The sequence below is a fragment of the Oryza glaberrima genome, chromosome 2, assembly GCF_000147395.1.
Source record: "Oryza glaberrima chromosome 2, OglaRS2, whole genome shotgun sequence".
Classification (NCBI taxonomy): domain Eukaryota; kingdom Viridiplantae; phylum Streptophyta; class Magnoliopsida; order Poales; family Poaceae; genus Oryza; species Oryza glaberrima.
In genome coordinates, this window is record NC_068327.1 from 31,385,411 (window position 1) to 31,403,971 (window position 18,561).

Genomic DNA, 18,561 nt, shown 5'->3' on the forward strand with positions numbered 1-18,561 from the left:
TAGGCTTAAAAGATTCGTCTTGCAATTTAACGCAAACTGTGTAATTAGTTTTTATTTTTATTTACATTTAGGCCTCGTTTAGTTACCAACTTTTTCTTCAAACTTCCAACTTTTTTATCACATCAAAACTTTCCTACACACATAAATTTCCAACTTTTTTCTTCAAACTTCTAATTTTAGCGTGGAACTAAACACAGTTAATACTCCACGCATGTGTCCACACATTTAATGTGATGGGTGAAAAGTTTTTGTTTTGTGAACTAAATATGGCCATATACTAGTAGAGTTCAAAGTCATGAAATAAATCAATTAATACTATCTTCTTACCTACTCCCTCTATCCCACAAAAAACGAATCTAGGACTGGACGTGGCATATTTTAGTATAACTCTGGACAGAGGTATGTCTGGATTCATAGTACTAGATTGATTTTTAATATAACAGAGGGATTAGACTTACAAATGAATCAAAAAGTTTTATAGTTTCAATTCCCTTAACATACCCACCCACAAATACTACTTTCCTCACCACTAAAATTATCTTGGGATGCAAGAGTTTAATTTATTTTAGGATGGAGGAACTGCATATTAAAGCACCACTAAAATTACCTTAGGCTACGAGAGTTTAATTTATTTCAGGACAAACTAAATATTAAAAACAAGAAAATATATTGCGAGGACTATTATACTGTAACATTTTTACTACAGTATATAACCAGAGCTACCGAAGTTTGATCGAACAACGATGAGTTGCTCATACTATAGCCTTCGCTTCATCAGCCTAGAGTAGGGCGGAGTTCAAGCAAGTTCATCTGCCTAGACTCAAGCTTAATTAAAGCTCAAGCCGAGCCTACGAAATCTTTAAGCTAACAGACAGTCTTAGTTCGAGCCATATATATATTTGATTTGTAAGTCTTAGTTAACAGACAGTCTTAGTTCGAGCCTACTGAACTTTGATTGGTAAGTAGAACTATATATATTTCAAGTATAATCTTTAACTAATTTTTAGTTCACCACGTTGAGCGGAGCGAGCCGAGGGGCGCCCAAATGATCATATGCTCGCCGGGGCTGCACACAGGGGCGGAGCTAGAGTACATTAGGGGGGTGCCCAGGAACCCGGTTAAGAAAATTTTTTAAGCTATAACTAATCTATTTTCACCATATATGTATCCCCTCAATACAAACTTAGACACCACACGCATCAGCTTAAACTTAATCTAAAGTAAAATTAAGCAAGTAGCATCATCCCCTATTTTGTGCGTGCTTGCTGCACGACGATTTCTATTCCCCCGTAACCGTAAGGCACAATCGCTCTCGGTCGGTGCAACTGTGCAAGTCCGCAAGATTCGGCCGCCCCGCCCCGCCGCGCAACGCAACGCAAATCGGCACGGTTGCCGCGGTGCGCGCAGCGCGCGGCTGGTTCGCAACCAAGACGCCAACCGCGTCGCGGATTCGCGGGCGCGGAACAATGGCGCGCGTGCATCCGTGCTAGTGACCAAGTCTCGCCGTCTCAGCCCACCCGCGAGGATCCATGGTTGGGCTGTGCCGAGCGGGCCGTTTTTCTTTCTCACGCGGGCTCGTCTTAGCGATACCGCCACCCTCGCTGTTTGTGCTTTCGTCTCCAAGCCGTGTAGGTATATAACAACTTAAATGAGGAGAATATATATATATATATATATATATATATATATATATATATATATGAGTATTTGGATTACATGCGTTCAAATGAATGTAACTAAGACCAAATTATACATAGACAGACATGACTCATCCACACTGACCAACACCAGCGTACCTAATTTACAACACTAACATTAGTTTCACAAGCACGGAAAGAACAAACCCATACTTAATTAGGGAACCAGTGACATATACCAAACGTACTCCTTATCGTGTTGAGCGGCCCAGATTCAGCTACGTGCTTTACGCCCGTGTATGGATCATCATAATTCATAACTATGCTTCCGCAGGAGCACCGCAGAAGCAGAGTAATCTGAGGATGCTCTTCAGGGCTCCGCCGCGCTTTGGCGCCGGCTTGCTTCGCCGATTCGTCGTGTCGTCGCCGCCGCCGCCGCGTCCGTTCTCCATCAGCAGCTAACAAGGAACAACTTCTACGAACTAACACGGGTGCTCTCTGTCAAGAGGAGTATTGGAACTGTAACTCTGCAAGCAACAACCGCTGCCAATAAGCAGAGCCCTGAATGCGTGGAGTATAAATAGATAGCACGGTCGCTTTCTGTCCGTACCCCTGAGAGCTTATACTCCAAAATGGAGGGACATTTCAGGCCTATTTCGGGGGTAAAAACCAGGGAAATTCGCACTAGTGTAAAGTGTGACTCGGATGCAGCCGTATCGAACGGACGGACGGTTCTTTTTTTGGGAAGGAAATGCACTTCCATTTTCATCTCTCAATGAACATTTGTTTTTTCACCACAATCACAACGGCTAAATCCACAAAAGGCGGCGCACTATCGATCTTGCGTGTGTTGGCTGATTGTCGCGCGGAGAAAAATAGGGCCACGATTCGCTAGCGACATTGACGAGATTGTACGACGTTCTGCATGTAGGATGCGTCTAATTTCGTCGTCCCAGGAAGCGCGTGTATGTTTAGGGTGGGTTTAGTTCACGCTAAAATTAAAAGTTTGGTTAAAATTAGAACGATGTTATGTAAAAGTTAAAAATTTGTATGTGTAGAAAAGTTTTGATGTGATGAAAAAGTTGAAAGTTGAAGCAAAAGTTAAGAACTAAACCAGAACTTAGCAGAGTTTCACGTCTCATGTTGGAATCTTCGAAAATCCAACGCATCTACGAGCCTTCGACGTAATTTACATGGAATATATATGTATGTGCCTTTGCGGCCGACAGGGTTTGCCCCCACCAAATCTTAGCTTGGGCGGTTGTTTTTGTCTCTTCAGGTAAGCGTACTGCGTACGTCGTCCAAGGCTTCAGGGTCAGCGTCACCTCATCATTTCTCATCAGCTCGATCACGACCAGATCACCAGGTACGTGTATGGAAATGTTTCTTCTTGGATGCAAAGCCGGCCGGCCATGACGCCGAAAGTACAGTAGCTTGCAAGTGTTTTTCTTGATTGACTGAAACTGAATCATACTGCATGTACACCCTGAAATTAACAGCTCTGCTGAAAGTTTAAGAACAGACTCTACCACGGTCATCTTGCATGCAATGGAATATTTTTGTATTTCGTGTGATGTTTATTGTCCTGTTTAGTTGATCACGTTGTTTCGCGTTAACAAGTTTCCAACCTTGCAAAAAAATAGAGCAATAATTTCCGCCTCCACCCACCCACCCCTAACCCCACCCCGAAAGATAGAACATAGTATGTTTCCTAAGCAATACAAGTTATTTAAAAACTATCCCTATTACAATAGTTAAGACAAATATATGCTCTAATCATTAATCTATAAAAGTTTTTTTTTAATTATCATTCCTTCCTTTCCTCACCCTTATGCAGCAAAAATTACTTTTTATCATGTATTCCGTACAAGCTAAGGGTTGATGTAAAATTTAACATCAGCGTTTCTCTCTCCTCTCCTCTTTCTCTCTTACATGTCAGTAAATTTGCTTGCAACTAAAAGCTACTTCCTCCGTTTTAGGTTATAAGATGTTTTAACTTTGGTTAAAGTCAAATTGTTTTAAGTTTGACCAAGTTTATAGAAAAAATATAGTAATATTTTCAACCCAAGACAAATTTATTATGAAAATATATTCAATTATTGATTTGATGAAACTAATTTAGTATTTAAATATTACTATATTTATCTATAAACTTAGTTAAACTTGAAATAGTTTGACTTTGACCAAAGTCAAAACATCTTATAACCTGAAACGGAGGGAGTATTAATTGCACACGCTCTTCTACCATTTACATTATTACATCTTCGACTAATTAGAGGTATGATGGTAAAGGGAGAGATCTTAGATAATTTCTTTTTAATTGGTGATTATGGTGGAGGTCACAAGATGATCGCCAAGAATAATAGGGAAACTTTTAGTGCAGGAGTCATCTTGGTAACATGGATGGTTTAGAAGGAACACATCCATGGATTCTTCTTTTTCTTTTCTTTTGTTTCAGCTTGTTTGAAACTTTGATTGTTTGGAATTGGCTGGAGCCCAAGCTCGGGTAGGCAGACCCTAACCAAGGAAAATATGTAGTAAAAAACTGAAAACTGTTATTGGATGTAAAACTGCATGCTTGAAATTTGTCCATGTCACCAATTGTAAAAATTCTACTCTCAGTTTCAATCATGAAATCATGAGTAAAAATTTTACTCGGACTCTCGGTGACGTGGATAAATCTCATGCATCCATTTTTACATCCAACAATAATTTTTAGATTTCCATCGTATATATGGTTTATACTATATTTTCCCTATAACCACCTATAAGCATTGACTCGGTCATAGTAATAGTATACAGACATATTCAGGGGACAGTGGAGCGAGTTGCGAGTATAGTGAAAACGTTCAGAAACAAGCTGGTAATTCTTTATCACTCAAGACTCATACAAAACACACAACCACACATACGTATGGAACAATACAATCGACGTAAACAACTATAACCTACAAGAGTACAAATCAAATCAATGGAAAACTACCTGATGGACTGGGACGCACGGCCACTACACCGGCCTCTTATTACCTCTCATGTACACAGAACAATTCTGAACAAGATGAATAACAGTACAGATCGATGTACATGAAGCCATGATCTCATCTCAACCTTTCGTCTTTGGTGGAGAAAAGCAGCCGCACAGTACGCTCAGTATGCTCTTCTTCACCCCGTTGTGGTCAGGCATCCTCGATTACTCTGAAAAGAGCTCGCCCTCTGCTGCTACTGAACCTGAACTTAACTGGAATAACACTTCAGATGAACAATGCTAGCTTAGCTCAGCGAGAGATCAAAGAGAGCTCGATGTCTCTGGATGTTTGGTGCCTCCAACAAGCCACCCATTTCGTCCTTTTATAGTGCTGCGGGTAAGACGATCAGGGAAGCTTACCGAGCACATACTAGGAAAAGTACATGAAGAACCATGGAGAACTTCAGTGATGACAATGTAGAACAGGTCGGCCTAGCTAGCAAGTGACAGTTGAAGTTGGGCTTGGATTTTTCACTTTGTGCAACAACTTGGTTTCATTTTGTATAATTAACTCTGTTTTCTTAGAATGTTCTGTGAAAATGGTACGTTTAATTCTCCTAGCTTAGCCTGTGTTCCGTACTTTTCACCGTGTAGAATATTGCCTTGTTCCCCAAGAACCGTACCGGCGAACGACTTGTAACGTACTTATGATGAATTGATCACGGTCAAGACGTCAAGTTAATCCTTGAGAGTGTCTATCAGTGTGAGCACTTTGAATATTGTTATATTAGCTGCACACATAGTACCTTAATTTGTTGCATCCCATGGTATGTATGCTAGTACGCAACAAGCAACAAGTGGTCGAATACGGTGTGACACCGTGACAACCCCGTGAAACTATGACTTGGTTTCTGCATGAGTAATTGTGAACAGCACTAGCAAGCTTTACTCGGATTGTTTGACTGAATCATGTACAGTTCACTTTTGAACGACTCTTCTCGATCTCATGCTAGCTGAGGGTGACCAGTTGATATGAGAACTTCTACTACAGTAAATTGTAAGTTTGCACTAGTAGATGTGTTCGGATACCCCTTTTTCCCAGCTCATCTCCATCGTTTTTCGTCGCACGTTTTTCAAACTGTTAAACGATGTATTTTTTAAAAAAAGTTTTTATATGGAAGTTGCTTAAAAAAATTAAATTAATCCATTTTTTTAAAAAAATAGTAAATACTTAATTAATCACGTGCTAATAGACCACTCTGTTTTCCGTGCCGGAGAGCAAACACACCGTAGTTATCAAGCGTTACTAGGAAAACAACATGAGAAAAAACCACATGAAAATTCAGCGAATAACGAGTCCTGTACGTTCACCCTCGAGTAACACGACGAAGGAAGCTTGGTCCGCACGAAGCAGGAAAAGTACATACGGAATCAGCAAAAGATGCAGCCTGGACCAGGTCATTGGTTATAGTTAACACGTACTCCTACACTTTGAACTCCCGCTTAACTAGTTTGCACTTGACATGGAGTGTTCACTGAAATATACTATAATTTTCTAGTCAAGTAGTACTAGTTTTTAAAGAACAAAAGGTTGCTTATATTTCAAGCTTCATGTAGTAGCTAGTAGCTCGTTTTATGTGTATATTGTGCTTGAGTAAAATTGACTTAGGTTGTGTTCAGTTCCACACCAAAATTAAAAGTTTAAAAAAATTAGAACAATTTAACGGAAAAGTTGGAAGTTTGTTTGTGTAGAAAAGTTCGATGTGACGGAAAAGTTGAAAGTTTGAAGAAAAAAAAGTTAAAACCTAAACAGGGCCTTACAAATTGTCTTTGATACGATACATCGATGGTCGATTTGGTTCCTGCGTGACAGCAACTTAAACAGTTGTTAGGGCTGTAGGATGTAAATTCAAATGCCCAAATTTCAACAGGACACCGTTAGGGCTGTAGCAAGACTACTGTAGCATTTAATCTGGACCTTCAACGGAAAAATTGGATGACTGGATTGCGTGCAATCACTAACGTGCAGTTATAGTTGGGACTGCACGTCAGCAGATGTTCCCAATCCATCGAGTGTGGGTGTATGACCTGACCTGAAACTGACCTGTCAGCAGGTTTGATGCGTTCACCGGTCGGCATGTATGCAGCAACACGGTAGTGCAAAAAGAGTACGCGTAAACCTGGATTTCTTTCGGTCTCAAAAAAGCCCAAATGCGACCTTAAAAAAGAAGGCCAAATCAGCCAAGCTCGATCCCTTGACTGAAGCATGGACGACCGTTTACCTTGGTTAGCTTGGAACGGTTCAATAATTGCTGCTGCTGCTGCTGCTAAATATGGCAAATGATTTACTCTTAAAAATTACTGCAGATGATTAAAGCAATCAGATGCTTACTGCAAATGATTAAAACAATAAGATGCTTCAGAAGTTCACGCATGTTAACTTGCGTTTCGAACGTCAGGCGTGCGATGTGCAAGCGTACAATCGTGAGATGTGGAGTAGTAGCGATGCAGTAGTACCATGGAAGAAAAAGAGTAAACAGAGTATGGGTCGGAACTCAGAAAGGGGTGCTTGAAAACGGGAATGCTACGCACCGGAATTCCATCCGGACGGGATCCCTTTTATCCCCTTGCTTATTCAAAGAGCAGCGATACCAGACCATGCACGTCCTGAGCAGCAGCAGCAGCCTCTGCAGGACACGGTGCCGCTCCGGGGCGCGCGCATGGCTGACATGGGCAGCGGCGCCCACGCCCGCACTGTCGACGCATTGCCCCGCGACCGTGAGCTCCTCGCCGGCGGCGCCGGCACCGGCGCAGGGGAGGAGGAGGACAACACGGACGCGGCAACAGATGAGGAAGTAGAACGCGAAGGTGTTGCCCTCGCCGCCGCCGTCGGCGCGGAGCACGACGAGCACGTACTTGGCTAGCTCGTCGAGGCGGGGGAGGACGCGGCCGCCGGCGACAAGCTCCGACGCGGCGTGGACGGTGGAGGATGCGGCCGTCTGCGACGAGCTCCGACGTGGGACATAGATGACGAAGGACGCGGCCGTCAGCGACGAGCTCCATCGTGGGACGTGGATGACGAAGGAAGCGTCCGCCGGTGATGAGCTCCGACGTGGCATGGACGGTGGAGGATGCGGCCGTCTGCGACGAGCTCCGGCGTGGGACATGGATGACGAAGGACGTGGCTGTCGGCGACGAGCTCCATCGTGGGACGTGGATGACGAAGGAAGCGGCTGCCGGTGATGAGCTCCGACGTGGCGTAGACAGTGGAGGATGCGGCCGTCGACGACGAGCTCCGGCATAGGGCGTGGATGACGGAGGACACGGCCGCCGGCGACAAGCTCTAACATGGCGTGGACGGTGGAGGATGTGGCTGCCGGCAACGAGCTCTAGAGTGGGATATGGACGGTTGGACCACCGGCGACGACGCTTTGGTGCCCGGCTCCTGATATCTGGTAGGTATCGTCTGATACCTCGCAAGTATCACCTTCTACGTGGTAAGAATCGCATGATATTTGATAGGTATCATCTGATACCTCATAAATATCACCTAATACGTGGTAGAATCGCATGATACCTGATAGGTATCACTTGATACCGGTTAGGTATCAGGATATGATACCTCGCAAGTATCACCCTCTATATGGTAAAAATCGCATGATACCTGATAGGTACCATCTGATACCTCACAAGTATCATCTGATACGTGGTAGAATCGCATGATACCTGATAGGTATCACCTGATACCGGTTAGGTATCAGGATCTGATACTTCGCAAGTATCACCCTCTATGTGGTAAAAACCGCATGATACCTGATAGGTACCATCTGATACCTCACAAGTATCATCTGATACGTGGTAGAATCGCATGATACCTGGTAGGTATCACCCGATACCGGTTAGGTATCAGGACCTGATACCTCACAAGTATCACCCTCTATGTGATAAGAATCGCATGATACATGATAGATATCATCTGATACCTCGCAAGTATCACCTGATACGTATGTAATAGAAACGCATGATATAGGTTATGTATCAAGACCTGATACCTAACCGGTATCATCCCGTTCGAAAACGGGATTCCGTTATATAGCAGCCCCCGCTTAAAAACTAACCCCTCTTAGGACAAAAACACATTGTTTGAATATATTTGAAGTCACAATATTTTTAACATATGAATTGCATGTATGAAAATCATATATTTTGATTTGTTGGATTTTTAGTTATCTTTTATGAAAAAAGCTTCAATTGAAGACTATATCGATGTTGAAATGATATTTTTTCCACCAAAAGTGAGTACTATTTAGGGGTCCTTGGAAGTAAATTTAGAGGTTTTATCTATTATATAATTAAAGGAATAGAAAAAGGAGCCTCCACGTTCGCTCTCATGGCCTAGAAATTCTCACATTAATCGGAGAAAAAGAAAAACAAAGTCGGTATAGAAATATAATTTAGAAATAGCTAAAATTCAGAATTAAAAAATAAGGAATATTAAAAGAGGAGACTAGAGTCCATATAGAAATACACTTTAGAAATAGTTGAAATTCGGAATTAAAAAATAAGAAATATTAGAAGAGGAGTATAGAGTCCATATAGAAATACAATTAGGAAATAATAGAAATTCGGAATTAAAAATAAAGAATATTAGAAGTAGAGTATAGAGTCCATATAGAAATATAATTAGGAAATAATAGAAATTATGAATTAAAAATAAGGAATATTAGAAGTAGAGTATAGAGTCCATATAGAAATACAAAATACAATTAAGAAAAAAATAGAAATTTGGAATTAAAAAATAAGAAATATTATAAGTAGAGTATAGAGTCCATATAGGAATTTAAAACTAACTAAAATTCGGAAAAAAAAGGAGCCTCCACGTTCGCTCTCATGACCTAGAAATTCTCACATTAATCGGAGAAAAGGATAAAGCATAGTACATATAGAAATACAATTTAGAAATAGCTGAAATTCGAAATTAAAAAATAAGGAATATTAAAAGAGGAGACTAGAGTCCATATAGAAATACAATTTAGAAATAGCTGAAATTCGGAATTAAAAAATAAGAAATATTAGAAGAGGAGACTAGAGTCCATATAGAAATACAATTTAGAAATAGTTGAAATTTGGAATTAAAAAATAAGGAATATTAGAAGAGGAGACTAGAGTCTATATAGAAATACAATTAGGAAATAACTGAAATTCGGAATTAAAAATAAGGAATATTAGAGGTAGAGTATAGAGTCCATATAGAAATACAATTAGGAAATAACCGAAATTCGGAATTAAAAATAAGAAATATTAGAAGTAGACTATAGAGTCCATATAGAAATACAATTAAGAAAAAAATAGAAATTTGGAATTAAAAAATAAGGAATATTAGAAGTAGAGTATAGAGTTCATATTGGAATTTAAAACCAACTAAAATTCGGAATAAAAAGGAGCCTCCACGTTCGCTCTCATGGCCTATAAATTCTCACATTAATCCGAGAAAAAAAAAGCAGAGTCCATATAAAAATACAATTTAGAAATAGCTGAAATTCAGAATTAAAAAATAAGGAATATTAGAAGAGGAGACTAGAGTAGTTATTACACATTAGTAGTTTTGAAAAGTTATTGCAAAATTTAAAATTATGTTGTCATTGTAATATATTTTAATAATATAATGAGAAAACATATATGCTATTATATGAGAGAAAATATAATGATGCTAGCCGCGCAATCTGCGCGGGCCACCATGCTAGGTTTTTTAAGATAAAGGAAACTTTCTTGATGGATGTTAAACAATTATACCAAAGTGATACAATTAATCTAAGATCACTCTTGGCACCAGCATAGTAGGTTGTCCACAACCTATAATTATTTTTTTAGAAAGAAGAACGACATGATAACAAATATCATGCCATAGTGAGCTACAACCACAAGCTTTATACTCTATACACGCATCACTTAGAAAACCTTAAAAACAACACCTCCAAAATAAAAATTGCATTGTCATTGCCATGATCCGATCAACAAAACCCAAATCATAGGTTTTCATACTAGAGACCAAATTCTTCGAATTCTAGACAATGCCTTCAACCAGCTAATGCCATATGTAGGGAGGAACCGATTTTCGATGAGCACAGCCTGACCGAAGTTCCACATTCATGTTGTCCTCTCATTTCTTGTTTTGTTTGAGAAATTATCTTATTCTTGTGAAAAATCTATAAAACTTCTACCTATATTAAGGGAAAAAAAAATTCATGCCTTACCAGTCTACCTACCAATTAGTACCAATTTGAGCAATACAGTAAATATATCGTCGGAGAGTAGATTTTGAACTCTCGAGTGAATGACCCATCGTTATTTACATGTCACTCAAATGGTTATGAAACTTTTTTAAGAAGATGTATTAACATGTGATATATTACTCCACAAACATACAAGTTAAATCAACTTTTACAAGTTGTAAAAAAACAAATTAAACTACAGATAATTAATGTATATTCATAGTCAAATTTATTTTTTCGTTACGATACGTAGAAGTTAAATTTGACTTTGTATGTTTGTGAAGTGATATATCACATATTAATATATTTTCTTAAATTTTTTCATAACCATTTGATTAACATACAAACAACGAGGGGACATCCCCTCAAGAGTTTAAAATAGTTTCCCCGTATTACCCAGTTTGGAGGAAACCAGAAATATTTTAGGCCATAGCCATGATACAAGGTGAAACAGTTTTATTTCAGAATCTGGTTACAAGAGACTTGAATTTCCTTTTACTACAACGGAACTAAATTCAACACGAATAAATCTACAGACAATTTAATGAAACAATCAATAACTTCCCGACACCTTGTAATCACATCAACCCCTGAGCCCAACGTCCATCAGCATGAGCAACTTTATTCTCCTTAATATCGTGTGTTGCAGTCTCAGTTAATCGCTCGTCTGAGGTGATGAGCAGCCGCAGAGGAGCTGCCAGATGCTCTTCTTGACGTTGTTACGCTTGGACTTCCCCATTCTTGCTCCAGGAATATCCGAGCTGCACAAGCTCTAATGCTCCAAATGAAATGCTCCTGTAAACAAAGGAACCAATTGAAAATCTCCTACAAAATTACGCGAAGATGAAAGAAATATACACAGCTAAATAGCAAAAAGGAACCAGCAGAGTAAAAATAGAATGCTATTGTAACCTCCAGTTAACTTCTTCGGGAATCAGGGGATGTCAAGCTTGGTGCATTTGGTGAATGAGAGAAGCTACTCCTATTTATAAGTGTTGCAAGACTCAACTGTACACTGCATACCTTGGCTTCCGAATATTGTCGGACTTTGCAAGTAAAAGTTCGCGAGAATCCACAAGAATATTCAATGAAGAAGGACTGAATGAGTCCAGAACTTGAATTCTGTCCACTTGCACAAACTTAATTCGGTGGTATTTGCCCGGGATTAGCTTATTCAACCCTTGTTTAATTGCACCTCACCTCTGCTTGTTAGAACGAGTCCTAGACGTCCCAAACTGCTTTAATCACTATATTAGATGCAAGCGATTAGAATGCGCGTAATTAATCGGATTAAGTGAATGGTTTGGAACTTCATCGATCTTTGCCATGTAAAAAGAAAAGCATTGCGTATTCCCTGGGTTGCTTCTACTGTTACATAAAGTGTGCTGTTCGTCGTCCTGTTGATTGAATCTTTCAGCTAAGAAGAATTCAGACACAGCCACGGGTTGCGAAATGGCCCGGATAGACTCTGATGATTTGATGGGCTGCGCGGGCCCAAAACCATGAAGGTCGCCATCCCTTGGGCCTAGTGGTAGGGCTTTGTCTCTCGCGGCCCAGCTCGTCGGTCGCTGTTGGTCTGCTACGCCACCGATCAAAGAAGTTCACAAGCACAGTTGATTTGCAGTAGCGTACTCTCGATAAAATAAACAAATCTATTACAGTATATGATATATCTTAATATTATAAATAAGATATAATATATCTTAATACTATAAATCTGTTCTATCAAATATTATGTTTTTGTTTATTTTAATATGAAGAAAAGTAGGAAACTAGGAATGTACGTAGGGGCTTTGCAACTGAAGTTGACCGAAGCATATGTGCATAATAATTTGTTGGGATTATTGTATTGAGAGGCATTGAGCGTTTCCATCCAGGGCCTATAGCTGTGAAGAAGAATAAAATTTGAGCATACGATTCCGCTCCCGTTTTGTAAACCGCCAACATGCCCATGGTTTTGGACCTTTTTTTGTGCCAACCTTGCAATCTTCAACTACAAATAAACTTGGATGGACCAGTTCTCAATACGAATGAACAAAACATAGTACTAGTAAATTACGGCCTGTTTAGTTCACTAACAAAAATTTTACACCCTATTATATTGAACGTTTGAACACCTGCATGAAGTATTAAATATAGAAAAAAAACTAATTACACAGATTGCGACTAATTTGCGAGACGAATCTTTTAAGCCTAATCGCACCATGATTTGATAATGTGGTGCTACAGTAAACATTTACTAATAATAGATTAATTAGGGTTAATAAATTCATCTCGCTGTTTACTGACGGATTCTGTAATTAGTTTTTTTATTAGTGCCTGAACACTACATGTGACACCCTATATAACACCCGATGTGACATGCTAAAACTTTACACCCCTCATCTAAACACCCCCTACAGCTGCTACGCAAGTGAAATATCTCTATGTTCTGGAACCGTACCTGTTTCCATGTCATTGGCCAGGAAAACAAGAAACTGCGTCAGAATTGAGACCTCGAAACATTATTGGCTCCTAATTAACGCAATTGACACTGGGCCACAGATCAAAGCCATACTTGTACTGAGCTTGGACGAAAATATTCTTCGTCTTTCCAGATGATTAAAGAGCCTTCTGGAGAGAGAAGCACCATCATGGCTGCCTATCTGGCGAACGGCCGATCGGCCATGTAAAGGAGAAAAGGCAGTTTGCACAAGGAATAAAGGCAACCTAGTCTACAAGTTCGCTATCAACAGGCGATATGTCACCCTATTTCTGTTGCTGTTCAACGACGTCCTTAAATAGGAGTACTTGTGCTACAAGCCTAACCCAGAGATAGCACCACAAATACCTCTCTTTTCTTTAGGTGTTTACTTCGACAGCTTCACCACCTTCGTTTACCCATTGCCATGGCGGCTGAGAAGCGAACCATTGGGCTCGGCATGGACTACTCGCCGTCGAGCAAGGCCGCGGCGAAGTGGGCGGTGGATAACCTGGTGAAGGCCGGCGACCGGATCATCCTCGTCCATGTCCTTCCCAAAGGAGCAGATGCCAGCCACAAGGAGCTCTGGAAGAGCACCGGCTCACGTATGTAGGGGCATTGCATTTTTTTTTCTTTTGCCTTTTCAGTTTCTTCTCTTGTTCAGCAAATTCTGGTTCAGAAAAGATTGACAGGTTTTGCATCTGATTTACCGTTGGTTTTTGACTTTGTGTAGCTTTGATTCCTCTGCTGGAGTTTATGGAGATGAACGTGCAGGCGAGGTATGGGATCAACCCCGATAAGGAGGTACTGGAGATCCTGCAAGCTGAATCCAAGTCCAAGCAGGTAATGATTCTGCATCCTTCTCTGAATTCTTCATGAATTACCTGTGATGGGACTGTAAAAACTAGAAGGGAAGGTTGATTCAAATGTAATCAAACTAAAAAGAAACATTGATCCAAATGTAATTCAAAGCAAAACACTGATTCCATATTGGCTGGATCAGGTTGAAGTACTGGCAAAAGTTTACTGGGGTGATGCAAGGGAGAAACTCTGTGAGGCAGTAGACGATCTCAAGGTGAATACCTTTGTTCTTGGTTGCAGGGGACTAGGACCCTTGAAAAGGTTAGCATTTAAACCTTTTTCATTCTTTGATCTAAACCTCTTCTCAGTTAAATTGCGTGTGAATCAATGGTTTTTACCTCAATGCAGGGCCCTACTTGGAAGTGTTAGCAACTATGTTGTCAACAATGCAACCTGCCCGGTTACTGTGGTGCGTGCACCAACCGGGTCAAATGCCTGATTCTATGCTACATGGGACTGCTGGAAATTGGAATGCTGGGCTTGTTTTGCTGTTCATCCATCTTTTAGCAGAGAACCTTCATCTGAATTGGTGCCATTGCAAGGATTGGTCTCTGGCTCCTGCACTTAGCTTTTCCATGCTATTGGAATGTTATTAAGTTGAATCTTCGGTGTATTTCCTTCTGTTACTTCCTATGTATAGTTCATTACTACTGTTTAATGGTGAATGTTAAAGATTGCCAATGGTGTGCTTGCTTTATGTATACGACAGGGGCCCTAAGAACAGTTTTTTGCTTAGGCAGGTCTTTGTAACAGAAATGGCATATCTGATTTTCTTTTTTATAAAATAAAACAATCTTACATAAGCAAAGATAATAGAAAAGGTGCCTGGCAGTACATCAAATGTATATAAACCTTTATTTCCAAATGGCAGAAATATATGCTTTATTCTTTAAATATAACAAACAGTGTTTTACATTAACCATCTGCTTTGAATTTTGTCGTACAAATTGAGGCGAATACTCTTTTTAGACAATGAGATGTCTGAAACCTCTAACAACAATGGAAGCAATTTTGGAGCATAGCAATCAGAACATCTTACCAGTTCCATCTTTGCGTGGAACAGATTCTTCAAGATCCATTCTGCGCCAACTCCCACTCAAAGATGATAACTCATCAACCTTATCATACAAACCAAGAAGACCACCTGTATGTACAAAAAGAATTTTTCGCCCTTCCCACTTAGCTGGATTAGCACCCATGTCTTTCAGCATTCCATATGCTGCCTTTCCACTGCAGAAATATGAAGCATATATCTTTAGGCAATGATATGGCCAGTCTATCATGAACTTGTGATGACCTTCAATATTAGTCTAACAGAACAAAACTTTTTATACTTTTCGACAAATGGCAAGTATACTGGTTGTAAAATTAGAGTTACATGCAAAAGGTGTTTCTTGGGATTAATGTTTCAACAAAAGGAATATATTGTACCTGTAGACTGGATCAAGGACAATGCCTGTTGCTGTAGCTATATCTTTAACAAACTTAAGCTCCTCAGCTGTGTTCATGGCATAACCTAAGCCCTTAGCCTGTGAAGCGGCAGTTGCAGGTAATCAAGTCAAATGTTCACAAAATTCTACCAATGCACATTAGCAGGAAATATCATCAATTAGAGTTGCACCATAAAATTGGAACAATGAAATGAATAAACTAGTTTCAGAACAATTATGTTATATACTGATACGCGCATAACAATGTCATAATTAGAGGATGTAAGTCCACTCTTCAATACCATTTAAATATCAAATATAGAACTTTAAAAATGTACTTACATTTTCAATGTTGACTAAATCATGTGAACGCAAATCAGAATGAAGTCCATCAATCAGGTCTTGAACATAGGAATGGAAATATCCAGGATCATCACAAACAGAGAAAGCATGGACCTATCCTAAAAATGGATAATTAGTCGAACAATTTCAGCAGGATAGAAAACAATCAAAGAAAGTGCATACTTTTGCCTTTAAGCTACTCAATTTTGATCCTAAAGCAAGACCAGCAATGGTTCCACCGCTGCATAAATTTAAAAATCATTCAAGTCATAAAGCAGCAATTGCTACTTTCAGGAACTAGGCATGACGCAATAACAAGTGAGTACATAAGTACCCCTTAAAAGTAAAGAATGGTGCGTATTGACAAAATACCTGCCACATGCAACAACAATGTCGTCAAACTGAACATCACCTGATATCTGAATTTGATGTTCAATCTCCCTTATTGCTTCTATATATCCCCTATCAAGAAACAAAACAAGTTCTGATTTCCAAAAAGAAAAAGGAAACAATACAAGTTACAAAGATAGGTCAAGTTTCAACAATCGGGTATCACTTTCACAAATTCTGAGACCTGTTTGAACTTTGAAGTGCAAACCTTCTCTTTACAGTAATCTTATATTCTATTCAATGTTGTTGATTAAATGTGGATAGAATACACTACATTTGTCCTTCAGCTATGCTCCGCTTGTTAGCCACCACACAAGATAGAACCGGATCTTCTAGTGTTGCATGAGATCCACTAGATTCAGAGCCTAGGGCCTTAGACAATTCCAACATTCCAGGTCCAACATAGTATATTGACCAATAGAAATTTGCCAAAAAAAAGTGATGCCCTAATGTTTATTCAAATACAAACTAATCTCTTCTTTTCTGATAGACTGATGGCAAACACCAATCCATGAATAATAATAGTCCCTGAGGAATATTCAAAGTATGCTATAAACGCACAAAGAAATTGAAAATGCAAAAATGGTTCAATAGTTAGGATTGAACAGAAAACAATACCAAGTTCCTAGAGAGTTTGATCCACCAACAGGAATAACATATGGTTTTCGGCCTTCTTCCAAAAGCTTCTTTTTCAGCAAGTCCGCTAAAGCCTGAACCAAATAAATCCATACTAGGCTTAGGGACTTTTAAGCAATATCAATATGAATAAAGAAGTTCTAACAAGAAAAAGATCACTCAGATATTTTAATAGGCAATGCCACTTTACCAGTTTATCTACATACATATTCAAAGAATAGGCAATATAATCATGATCTTTCCTCAGAATAGGGAAAAAATGACCATGCTAATTGTATGATGCAGACATATACTGCAGGACGCATTACTTGATTGGACCTTTAGCCCCTTTAATAACTACTTGAGTATGGATATCAAGTATCAGTATAACACCAAAATATAAAAAGTTCCTTTGCTACACATGGCCCGATGGAATTATGAAAATAATAATAAAAGCAAGAATAGCACATCATCGAAAAGAGCATACCACACTGCCAATTTTTCCATATTCTTCTTTTGAAACAAGATCAATATGCGCTCCCACCAATCTCTCAACAAGGAGATTCCCAACCAAACCAGGGTCCTTATCCACAAGAAGCTGAATGTGAACATGCCCCACCAAAACTAGGTTAGCCCAAATATGCTACCACACGATATCATATCAATTTAATGATTTAATAACCTCATAAGTCATAAGTACAAAGATCACCTTGGATGTGCGCAGTATCAGATAACAATCAAGATTTATATACTTTGCAGCCACTGCGGTGGCACGGCAGTGATTGCTCTGGATGCCACCTACAGTTATAACGCAGTCAGCACCCTGCGCGACGGCATCCGCCATCAGGAACTCGAGCTTCCGGACCTTGTTCCCGCTCAACTGCATGCCTGAGATGTCGTCTCGCTGCAATTTCCCCCAAACTCTCGTGTCAGAAGCCAAACTCCATAAACAAACTACTCTACCCTGAATCATATATCTATTCATTGATAGAGTAAATGGAACATATTCCCTGAATCATATCAATTCTTTTCTTCTTTCTTTTTTTGCGGGGCTGAATCATATCTATTCATTGATACAGCAAACTGTTGCTTATCTCTAACCTTGATCCACACCTCCGTGCCATTCGGCAAATTGGGCAGATTCCACTTGTGGATCGGCGTCGGGAACTGTTTCAATTAGAAATTAAACCGTGAGTTTCCCGGAATCGATCCTCCTAATCAATTCAAAACTACTTCGAATCGAATCCACCGATAAGAACAAGTGCGGCCGTTAGGATCAACGATCAAGCGGTGGACTTAGGGAAACAAACTCACATGGCCGAGCGAGAAGGTCTGCGAGGGGGCGGGGGACAGGTGCGAGGCCCAGGACGGCGGCGCGTACGGCCTCTTGGAGAGGAAGCTCCCGATCTTCCCGGCGGCGGAGGCGGCGGAAACTCCGGCCATCCACGCGGCGGCGGCGGCGGCGGCGAGGAGGGGAATGGGGAGAGAGTGGGGCAGCGAGCAGCGCGTCGGGGCAGCAGCTACAGTCCAAAACCCACCTGGTGCCTGGTGGGCCCCACGCGCCATCTACTGAGCAGCGGGCCCCACC

The 18,561-nt window shown here is 40.2% G+C and overlaps 2 protein-coding genes across 3 annotated transcripts; one reads left to right on the forward strand and one right to left on the reverse strand.

Annotated features, from left to right (window-relative positions):
* The first annotated feature begins 13,654 nt into the window (after positions 1–13,654).
* Positions 13,655–14,897, forward strand: LOC127761153 (universal stress protein PHOS32). The gene is made up of 4 exons (XM_052285395.1): positions 13,655–13,940; positions 14,069–14,178; positions 14,339–14,457; positions 14,545–14,897. The coding sequence occupies exons 1-4, from the start codon at positions 13,763–13,765 to the stop codon at positions 14,633–14,635; spliced, it is 498 nt and encodes a 165-aa protein (XP_052141355.1). The 5' UTR covers positions 13,655–13,762; the 3' UTR covers positions 14,636–14,897.
* Positions 14,194–18,554, reverse strand: LOC127761152 (putative D-cysteine desulfhydrase 1, mitochondrial). Of its 2 annotated transcripts, XM_052285394.1 has the most exons (11): positions 18,288–18,554; positions 18,075–18,140; positions 17,683–17,877; positions 17,461–17,571; positions 16,977–17,068; positions 16,341–16,430; positions 16,152–16,209; positions 15,969–16,082; positions 15,628–15,725; positions 15,236–15,426; positions 14,194–14,219 (listed from the first exon to the last, which is right to left on the reverse strand). In XM_052285394.1, the coding sequence occupies exons 1-11, from the start codon at positions 18,537–18,539 to the stop codon at positions 14,209–14,211; spliced, it is 1,278 nt and encodes a 425-aa protein (XP_052141354.1). In that variant the 5' UTR covers positions 18,540–18,554; the 3' UTR covers positions 14,194–14,208. The 2 variants fall into 2 exon arrangements, with proteins under 2 accessions (XP_052141354.1, XP_052141353.1); XM_052285393.1 differs by lacking the exon at positions 14,194–14,219 and having other exon boundaries at positions 15,062–15,426.
* Between the last annotated feature and the right edge of the window lie 7 nt (positions 18,555–18,561).